The sequence below is a fragment of the Antennarius striatus genome, chromosome 6, assembly GCF_040054535.1.
Source record: "Antennarius striatus isolate MH-2024 chromosome 6, ASM4005453v1, whole genome shotgun sequence".
Classification (NCBI taxonomy): domain Eukaryota; kingdom Metazoa; phylum Chordata; class Actinopteri; order Lophiiformes; family Antennariidae; genus Antennarius; species Antennarius striatus.
In genome coordinates, this window is record NC_090781.1 from 12,880,448 (window position 1) to 12,891,604 (window position 11,157).

Consider the following 11,157-nt stretch of genomic DNA (forward strand, 5'->3'; position numbering starts at 1 on the left):
TCAGTGGGAGGGTCCACACACAGCTCAAGTGCCCAGTGGATCTGGGACTACATCTGATCTTCCATCACACTGAGGCCACTGCAGCTGACCTTCCACCCACCTGAGGAATTTCTACTCCTGCACCACAACGGCCTGCTAAGAGCAGTTGGTTTGGCTGAAGTGTAGTCAGCCCTGCTCATGCCGAAAGGGTATTTACATGTGGTGCTGCAAGAATAATGGTAGTATAATCATTAATAATCTTAACCACATGGGAACAGCTTTTATCTTCTTGCTGGGGGGGTAAGACGATGCAAAATACCCTGAGAGGCTCAGGAAAAGCTCTGCCCTCAGGCCACCATGATCCTACACGAGATCAACCATTTACATAAACATGTTTATGTAAATGATCATTAAAGATCTATAATATGCAAAGACTGAACTTTTGGCCTCACATTTCTGTAAGTCTTAACTTTTTAGCATATTTCAAGTTGATCAAGTTGTGAGTTTGTGGATGTTAGCACCTGGGAGCAGATTTAAGCTGCAGCTCTGTGTGATGGAGCACAGCAGGTGGAGGAGGTGACACTCCCTGGATGGAGCAGAGGAATGGTGGAGCGGCAGAGCAGGAGGTTGGGATTTGAAATGCCTGGCAGCTCTGTCTTATTATAGATCAGACTCACACATCTGCAGGCCTCCACACGCCTGAGGACCGCCCCAGTAAACAGAGACCCTCCCCCGTCTCTGCAAAACGCAGTAATGAAGTGGAAGAAGTCAAAATCTGAATTTCATTAACAGACACTCTCTTGAATAAGTATGTTGGAAAATATACTAACAAATATACCTCTACTTCAGATAAATCTGCATCAAATATCTTATTTTTCAACCAACTGCAAAACCAATTACCAGTGTACTTTGCACAAGGATGGGGGATAGACCCAATAATAATCCAGCCAATTTTTGTCTGGATCTTTTATTGTTGGGATTGGGTGTTTGCCACCATTTTAATTTCTCTGGAAATATTGCACTGTGTTGTAAAAATGTATAAAATGTGGATCTGCTTTATCAAAATGGAAAATTTCTGGGAAGTAATCTTTATTTAGCTGCTCTCCAATGAGAGCTAGACAGTCATGAGTAGGATTGTCTGGCCTTGGCGGAGGTATGTGCTCCAGCGAGTGTCATTTTAGTTTAACTATGTTTAGAAATAATTACCACAAAACCATTTTCCAATGGATCCACATTACAACACATGCTGAGACCCATTCTGGGTCACTAATAGTTGACAGTAAATGAAGTAAGGCTGTGAAAAATGTCCAAAGGGCTTGAATAAAGAAGGTTACATCTCAAAAGATATATTTAATAAATGATCAACAGGTAAAGCTTGCTGCTCTGTATTGTTTCTCTGGTAGAAAATCAGCTTTTAATGCTAACTCATCAGTTCTGAGCATTCAGTGCCAGCACTGGACACACAGGCCCAAATGTGAGGCTTCATACAATTCACCAATCGTGAATCATTCATTAATCATCTGCCCAATCCATGTATATTCCTAATAATGTAGTGAGAATGAGGCAACACATCCTGCTACAGTTATTCAGCTGTGATGCATCGGTTCTAGGTGGCCTGACTCACAATCAGCCGTGAACATGGAAAAGTGATAACAAACCAGACAGCTGTAAGGAGCTTGCTGGTGTTGTTTGCCACTCTGCTGTCTGTGTGGAAGGAGCCGGAATAAGCAGTCTAAAGTGAAGATACTCATGAAAAGGCTTAAACACTGAAAGCAACTTTCAACTCAGCAGAGGGACGTATCACAAAAATGTAAGGCCTTTTTACCTCTGCTGCCAGAAAAATGATTCCTTTCATAAGGAATAATTTTTTTCATGATTCCCTATGAAAAAATGTTGGGACAAAAAAATTCACAATCATCCCATTAATGTGGGTTAGTAGTTAGAAATCTCGCTCAAATTACACATTCAAACCAGAAAATGTTCTCTTGCACTAAGTACCTTAAACCGTGACCTAATTGAGCATTTGATCATAGATGAAGCTATAAATGCTCCAATCTGTGTTTCTTCTCCTGAGCCAAAAGAAAATAATAATCGCCTACATCTGCAGCTCCTGTGAATTTCAGTTTCTGCTGCTGTTCGGTTGCAAACAGCAGATGTTGGAAAGTAGGTGGTGAACATATTGGGGAACGCAATCTATCAGCTACAGTGACAGACGGTTCTCTTGGAAGTTGGTAGAGTCTAAAATCAGAGGAGAAAGTGAATGAATGTAGGATTTATATTCACCAGATGAACACAAAAATGACTTCCAAACACTGATTGAGAGTTTTAGGTCTGGTTACATTTAAAGAGCAAAATCACAAGACATCTTTGATTTTTATCAACGGTCAATTTTGAATGATTTTGCAAAATGTCTTTTTAAGATCTGTGCACAGAAACTACAGTTGGATAACTTTTTCTTTAGTCTGTAATCAGATAGAAATGTCAACCTACTTCTGAAAGTCTTGTTGATGTTGACCCACTGAACGAACAGCTACACCTTCACCAACCATCTCACTGAGGGACACACTGCATCTTTCATTTGCACACTGACATATGTATTTAAGATCTAGATGTATAAAACAACATTCTTCCGGTCTTTATAAATGTGGGAACTAACAGAGGTGTCCCCTCAGAATGGTCCAGACACTTGTGATGGAATGTGTCGGTGAAATGTGACCTGAATATCTTCTGGTCCTGCTCTGCTTTATGGCAGCTGCCTCATGAAACTGGCTCTGGTGCTCTAATCCTGCCCCGAGGCTGCCTTGAGCCTATCAGAGGATAGAGGACTATGGACGTGTTATCGCTGCCTCGGTAATAGCAGAACTCAAGCATCGGGTGTCAACCCAAAGAAAACAACCACATATCTGCCCTTGAGAAATCTGATTACATTTATTTAACATAACAAACTGCAGCAGCAATGCAACGCAGTGGAGACAGATGACGAATGAGCTTGTGATTTATTTATTGAGTGAGGGATTATCAGTAGATTCCAGATTTATTTTTCCTTGTGCAAGAACAAAGTACACATACACAGAGGAAATACCACAAATATTGCTAACACAATAAATATCATTATGAGTACAAATAACTTATTGGTTTTAATGTTAGGTTTGTATTTAGCCCAGAGGAAAGTCTCAAAGCTGAGAGCAAAAACCACACCATCCAATCACCACCATGTGTCTCAATGGGATCCTCTGCTCACAGGACATGAGGGCTACGTAACCAAACACATGTTGTCAGCATGATAGAGTGATGAATACACAGTACCAAAGATTGATAAATGCATATTTTTCCAATAAACTTATCAGTAATCTTTTAATTTGCACCGTTTTTCCTCTTGTCAAGTTTGAGGCGTCATTTCACAAGAATTTGCAATATTTGGAGGGGTAGAACTGAAACAAGTCCATTATAAATTAAGGTATGTGTTGTACATTAGTTGGAGGTTTGAAAGAATTGAGGGGGGGGGGTTGTCTGATAAAATAATTATTGATTTTTATATGGGATTTGTAGGATTCAGTGTCTTATCCCATGCTAAAGGTTAAGAAGTCATAATGTCCAGTTTGATTTTTGTCTATTCTAGCAGCAGAACAACAAGCAGAGCAGACTGAGATCCGTGAGATTACAACAAGACTTTTACATTTGTTTATTTCATTTTTCTCCAATGCGATGTACAAGTCAAATCAACAAGTAGATGTGTTTGTGTACGAGCTACAGCCAGCCATAGACGCCACCATTACTTATATTTACACATGGATTCCAGGGTTGAACACACAGGAAGCGATGCTGCTGTGAGCTGCTGTTGATGACAACATAATGTCAGGACTAAGTGTCTCCTGACTATTCAGGACATGAGATGGTCAAAACAAGACACACCCACAGTGGTGAGCCTCTGACCAGGAAATAGTTCCTCATAAACAGGAAAAAGATTTTTGACAGATACCCTTATCTCACCATGAGAGACACAGAAGACCCTGGTGATTAGAGGACACATTTGGCTCCAGAATTCTAAGTGTATTTTTTTTAGAATACATATATTTTAGTATCATCTCAAACTTTAAAAGGCATGAACGCTCCAGTCATCTGTTTACACAAGTCTTCCTTCCTGACAAATTCTCTCGGCTCTCTGTGTACTCAGGGAAGTTCACCCTCATACCTACATCAATCGGTGTTTCCTCCCAGGTCTCGCTCCTGAACCGCCCTATCAGCCATACTTCCTGTCCTAAAATTAACCCCACCCACGACCACAACCCAAATTGCCAGGAAACTGCTCCTGTCATCCATCATTTCATTTCTGAGATCATGAGCTGGCAGCTCATAGATAAATAAAAATTATACCAGCTGCTGCAAATTCTAATCTTGAGTGTGTTCCTTCAAAATAAAAGTCGTGTCTTAAAGCATCAGACTCGGACCTGTGACAGCATCAGGGTTCAATTACTGACCTTCATTTTAAGGTAATGCAGCTGGAGAAGAGTTTGACAGAAAAGAAACATAATGACACAGAGATATCTATAGCTTTACAATTAATTTATGATGTAATGTGCTCAGAGTGTGTAAATGAAAGCTAAAAAAAAAAGTTCAATGCTAATCTACACTAAGAAGCATCAAGTTGAATAAAAGTTTCAATCCAAGAATTAAAAATTATTATATATATTGAATATATTACAATAACGCAGCAATGAAAATATGAAGGTATCCCATTTATCTCATATTGTAACTGTGCCCACATAGTTTACTCCTGGACCACATACTACACTTTTACATGTTGACTGCTTGTGCTAATGAGATCACCTTGACTGTACAAGACTCCTCTATATATCTTGTCACTGACAAAATTACACTCCAAAGTTAAAATGATGTAACTACTATTTATAGCAAACAGTAACTCATTGGAGATTGTTTCCAGGTGCCAAATACAAACATATGTCGATGACAAAAGCAAGAAAACACCCAACTGACCAATATTTGAATATTAGAAACAAGAGCCATCCTTTTAGAATATTTTAAAGAAATTAAAGACCTTGACATATGTCAAAATAAAAAAAAAAAAATCCTATGTGCATCTATTACATAACCCCATGCCACACATGTCTTGGTGATCCTCCATCATAGAGCGGGTGTGTTTTAGCTACACAGGCCAACAAACATACCAGACTTGTGTGCGAACTGTTTGCTGGGGCTGGAACTGAGCAAACAGATCCTGTGACCATCACACTGCAGCTGTCACTGGTGTGTAACATTAAGACAGGTTCTATTTGAAATACCCACGTTCTGCCCCCTGCAGCGTTGTCAGCTCTGCTCTGCAGTAGGAAGCCATTTCAATTTATTTCCCTGCATGAGACCGTGATAAACACGACTTTAGGCGCGTCCTAGAGTTTTGGTTCTGGATGTGCATCCAGTGCTGGAGAACCCGCCAACCAGGTTCATATAAATCCTACATATAATTTTCAAGTGTCATTTGACCCTGGCCTGCTTACAGAACACTCTTGGCGTCATAGTGGCATACCATGCTGCAAATAGTTACAATAAGCCTCAGTGAAGTGTTTGTAAGCAGCAACTGGCATGTTGGAATAAACACAAGCGGCAGCTGTCTCGCTAAAACCGTCATGCATTTAAACAGTGTGCTCTTGTTATGCTCTCAAAGTCAGCAATGTGGAGTCCGCTGGCTGCTGCACGAACTATTCTGCATAGAGGCAAAGACAGAGCCCAAGCTGCCAATTGTTAAAGCACTATTCCAGAAAATATACAAGTTCAAGGCTGATTTTGAGCTAAATGATACAGAGTGCAGAGAAACAAAGGCATGGAAGCTGAAGATAACGCTGCTGCTCCAGAGAGAGAATTATCACTTCCCTTCATCTAAGGTTTCTCACATTGGCTTTCCACCAGAGAGCCAGCAGGAATAAGCAGACTGCTCTGTGTCATCAGCACCGTGACTTCACATCCATCAGGCCTACCTCAATCCTCAGCGTTCCTCCTCCAGGGGTTCAAAGGTGACAGACCTCCACCTTCACCTGCACCGCTTCAACCTCAGCCTGTCTCTGTTTTGATGTCTTCCTCGGTCCCCCTCTATCTAACAGTAACTTCCTGTCTGTCCTCAGCTGTACTTTACTTGTTGATGTTGTCCCTGGTGGTATTTTTAATGTTTTTCCCTCTCTCTATCTTTGCCCCTTGTCACCAGCCAGCCTGTTGCTCCCCTCACTAAAGCCTCAGGCCTGGCTCAAGCCCATGGCATCTCTCGGAAGGACTCATCCGGCCCCCTGATTGGCTGCAGGGTAGAAAGAGATGCCCCCTTATTAGGGCAGGAAAAGGCGGGGCTGCGATAAAGGAGGGAGGAGAAGGAGATAGCAGAGTTGGTGACAGTAGACTGTTTTTCACCGTACCAGACTCGTTCTATCTCTGTCTTTTAGATACCGACAGCAAAGTTGTCCTGACATCTGTCTTTCAACAGAGGAGGTGTGCTGACTTTACCTGAAGCTGATAAAACGAGAACTTTTTGCAGTCACCGGTACTGGCACTGGTACTAACTCAGTTGTTCTGAGGTCAGGTGTTTTCTGTTGTTCTGCAAAACGATTTAAAATTGAAAAATGTAGAAATGGATCCAGATATTTCAGCAGCGTGATGATGCACCGATGATATTTAAAACATAAACCACAGGCTTTGACACAAAAACTAGAATGTCAGACATTATCTTTGGATAATTGTCCTGGAACACCTTTGGAAATTGATGTGCAATCATATTCTGATTCATGAAGGTGGAAGATAACAAGTCAGATGGTTTCCGACCACGTGACGCTCTCTGTTCCTGGTGATGAAAGTTCTTTAGATACAGCTGGTGCATGTTAGGTCAGGTGGGGTTTCATTACAATGAGTAAACTTCAACACACGCTTCAATCAACAGCCTCTGAATGAATGGATGAACTTCCCACCAAATTATTTTTATCTTGAATATTTTAAAATAGAAACAGCAGGCCATGGTTCTTTTTTTAGATAAAGTGTGATGTTTCCTTATTGGGCAGAAGCTGCTGCCACAAGCTAGACAATGTGTGTGTTTTTTTGTGTGTGTGTGTGTGTGTGTGTGTGTGTGTATTTTAGTTTTCTCATCTCTCCCCATCTAAATCTTAGTGTTTTGTGTATTTGTGTATGCCTATCTTTGTTTCCCTGCCAGTAACTGCAGATGATTTTCTGTAAACCAGCTGAGGTAACTCTGAGCCAAGCAGCAGGAACACCACATGAAGTCGTCCCAGCTGCCTGTGGATGGACTGAGAGACAAAGGTTCTGCTTCCAGACACCCTCCCCACAGAGAAACACAACTGCAAAGACAGTACACTGTAATTAATCTAGATCTTGTTGTGGTTGCTTTGTGTTGGCTTTTTTTGGTATTATTGTGTAATACTAATACATGCTACTACTACCATTACTACTACTAATCATAATAATCCACTCTGCATCCCCTGATGGTTAGCCTTCTAGATGTGTCCGATGATGCTGAACGGTTTGGACCCAGAACACTGACCACACTATTTCCTGTCCCTTCGGTTCGCATATGAATTCCACAATGCAAAATCCAGGGTGACAAAAATTCTAAAGCTGTCATTTGTTTTCCAAACTAGCAGAGATGTATGGTCCAAAGGTGTGGTCTCTGTCTATCAAACTACAACATGAGCAGGAATCTGATTGGGTGTGAAAACAAACTCCGTGGTGCAGATACCCCTTCAGCTCCCATCGGGATCCTGGGGCTTTATACACTCATGGCCCACAGCTCTACAGATGAGTGGTCGATGTGAATCTTGATACGGTTTTTGCAAGCCAGCCGCGTGGAGGTCGGCGGGTGGGGAGAAGATGCTGTCAGTACAGATCGGGCAACCAATACTGTGTCAGCTAACATGGTCATTGTTGATCTCCAGCTCCCACACAAAGCCAGGATTTAGGGTGAGGTGGTTGGGGTGGGGGAGGTGGTGGGGGTTAGGAGTCCTGGCACCACGTCTGTGCCGGACATGGAAGAGATGGAGGGTGAGAGGGCGAAGCCTATCGCTAATTTAATCCAACTGCTCTGAAAGAATTATAACTATTTTCAAAGATGTATTTATTTATTTATGTATTTATTTAGTTTATTTATTTACTTACTTATTTTATTTTATTTGTTTTTTATTTAGTCATGGATGGAGAAAGTTAAAAAAGGAGCATTGAGGGTAAGGGAGAGGGTGGGTGTCTTTATGGCTGTGGGAGGGTGATGGTGGATGAGTAGTTTGTTTGACATAATGGACAAGAGCCCGCGTCATCAGCACTCAAACGGTAATTGGTGTGTGTGTGTGTGTGTGTGTGTGTGTGTGTGTGTGTGTGTGTGTGTGTGTGTGCGTGTCACCCTCACTTGAAGTTTGAACATACATTTCTGTACAAACCATGGACAGTTCGAAATGCTGCTGCTTTGGTGTCAGTAAACATCACAGCTCTACGGTAAATAAAATAACTACTGATTATTAAAAATGACACCAATAGAGTAGAATTTACTTTTTTTAAAACAATAATTGTATGTTTTTTTCTCTAAGTAGCGAATGAGAGTTGGTCCTGGAAGATATTAACTCATGAGGCATCCTAGCGTCAGATGGGTTTAACTGGTATGGAAATGGATGCATATGGGGGGTGGGGGGAGTTCGCAGAGGGGGGGGGGGGGTTCAAAGCTATTCAACCATCACCAAACATGCAGAGGAAGGAGATTGTCTCTGTTCAAGTCTGAAGCCTGAACAGATAAACTTTAAACTGTGACACAATGCTCACTTCCTTGCCGTGCTTTTCCTTGACCTGCAACTGAATGACCTTTACATGTGCTGACGAGAGTGCCGGGTATTTATAGAGGGGAATGCCACAGGTTACATGTATGCTTTTACATGTGTTATTGTGTGTGTAGCTGAAAAAAAATGGAGTTTATGTATATGTTTATTTGGGCCGTTGATGATCACCTAGGTTTATCAGCAAAGTATAAATTAAGGTTCTTCTGACAAATGGTATTAATATCATAATGATATACAGTACATATACTCTTAAACAAATACTGTTATATTTTTTATTTTATACTGTTTATATTTTAGTTATAGTTTAGGAAGTCTATCCATCTATCTATATAATATGTCTCATTTAAGCCCTTACAAGTAAACTTATAGTGCTTTAAATAAGACTGAATAATTGCTAATGATCTTAATGTACACATTTAATTGCTGGATTAAAATTTTTTCATTGTCATTTGTGGTTGAACCTTGACCAAAATTATCTTTATAATGAACTGCTGAAAATTCATGACAAACTATTATTAACCTCCCTAAAAAGTCTTCCTCATGTCATTGTTCAAAAGACATAAACGTGAATATTCACAAGATGAAATATGGAAATAGTGTAATGTTTTAAAATTAAATAAAACAACTAATGACTTTGCTTAAAAATGCTTATTAAAAGTTTTAAAGGTTTCTTTCTGCCTTTAAAAAATATTTTTTATAAATAAGTTGAAAAACAGATTCCCAATACAACTCTACATCTCCAAAGTGAGAGTATCTACGGTTCTGTTGTGCTTTCGCTCAACACCCACTACTCTCTGGACTGGTTTAATAAATTTAGACAGATAGATGTGAAATGTTCCAGCTCCAGACATAGTTTTAACCTGATGATTCTCTCCCTCTGAAGCTCTTTGGTTACTTATTTGTCAGACATCAAACACACAAAATGTGACAAATCATCAAATAGTACAGGTGATTCACTGACATACTCCTCATATTGTCCAGTTGGAGGAGCCAAACTAGCAGGTGGCCTCTCTGAAACACTTTTGGCAGCTACGTATGTCCTCTATAAAACATGGCTTCCATAAACTGCAGTCTTCCTCATGTCATTATTCAAAAGACATAAATGTGATTATTCATAATATCATAAAATAAGGAAATAGTGTAATATTTCAAAAGTAAATAAAACAACTGATCACTTGAATCACAAAATAACTACACAATGGAATTTGAGAACCTGTTACCTTAAATGCAGAACACAAACTCATACAAACTGATATAATGCAGATAAAGAGTTAAAAGCACACAAAGTAAACAGTGAGAAATCTATTCTTTGTTTCTTTGTATGCAGAAGACGGGTTACAAACTAAGCTGTTCATGTGGACAAACTAATTATAGGTGTAAACCATTATCAAAAAACCCTCAAAATCAAGTTCTCTTCATCTCAACGGGTCTAATTATGGAATGCAAGTGTTTTGATAACCAGCAAATGTAAATGCAGTGGCTCATGGGCGTAAACAATCGTTTTACATGGCCGAGTCTCCACCTAATTCAGTCGCTGCAGGTATGAGTGCTAGAAAAGACATCGTCTGTAAAAACTACTCAACGTCAAGCTAGATGTTGTTCATGTGGATGTGTCTTCAGACAGTGAGCAGCAAACTAAGAAAATACATAAATAAAAATATGAGAACTTTTCCAACGATTATATGGAGACAAACAAACAAACAGACAAACAACAGAGCAAGCTGAAATAGTAAAAAGAAGGCCAGTGGGTGACGGACACCCAGCTGATTGCCTATTCCATTCCCTACTAACCCGTCACTGACAGTGTTAACCAAACGTGTGTGCTGCTATTAGGGCGGTTGTGTTGCTCCACGCTGTGGAGGAAGACATCCTGACCTGCACTGGAGGAAGGCGTCCAGGTGACTCTGAATATTCCACGCAGACACTCACACATGATCTGTAGCAGGAGGCCGATGGAGGAAACACACCGACGGCGCAGCCCACACACGGGTTGTGGGACTGAGAGAGCTAGGCAGCAGGGCTGGGCGAGAAAGGTGGATGTCTGAGGTGATTGGGGGGGTCGGTTTGACCGTTTGGGCCCACAGGAGACTGAGCGATTGAGGGTGGATTACACATAGAAAGAATGCAAGAGAGAGAGAGAGAGAGAGAGAGGAGGGGTCCCGGCATTGGGAGAGAGAGGGATGGATGGATGGATGGATGGATGGATGACGGATGGAAAGTGCAGCGATGAGGGGAGGGATCAACAGAAAGAGAGAAGAAGAGTGGACTGTCTCATCAGTGTGAACGCATCAAAGTATGGACCACTGAACTTTCTTTTTCTCCTGCAGATTCACCATACTGATAGATGGACTAC

The 11,157-nt window shown here is 40.8% G+C and overlaps 1 protein-coding gene across 1 annotated transcript in view; it reads right to left on the reverse strand.

Annotated features, from left to right (window-relative positions):
• The window catches only part of prx (periaxin), a 51,630-nt gene extending 40,788 nt beyond the window's left edge, over window positions 1-10,842 (reverse strand). Inside the window, exon 1 of the mRNA XM_068316762.1 lies at window positions 10,680-10,842. Within this exon, the coding sequence (XP_068172863.1) occupies window positions 10,680-10,737 (58 nt within the window). The 5' untranslated portion in view covers window positions 10,738-10,842. The remainder of the gene's footprint in view (window positions 1-10,679) is intronic.
• Between the last annotated feature and the right edge of the window lie 315 nt (window positions 10,843-11,157).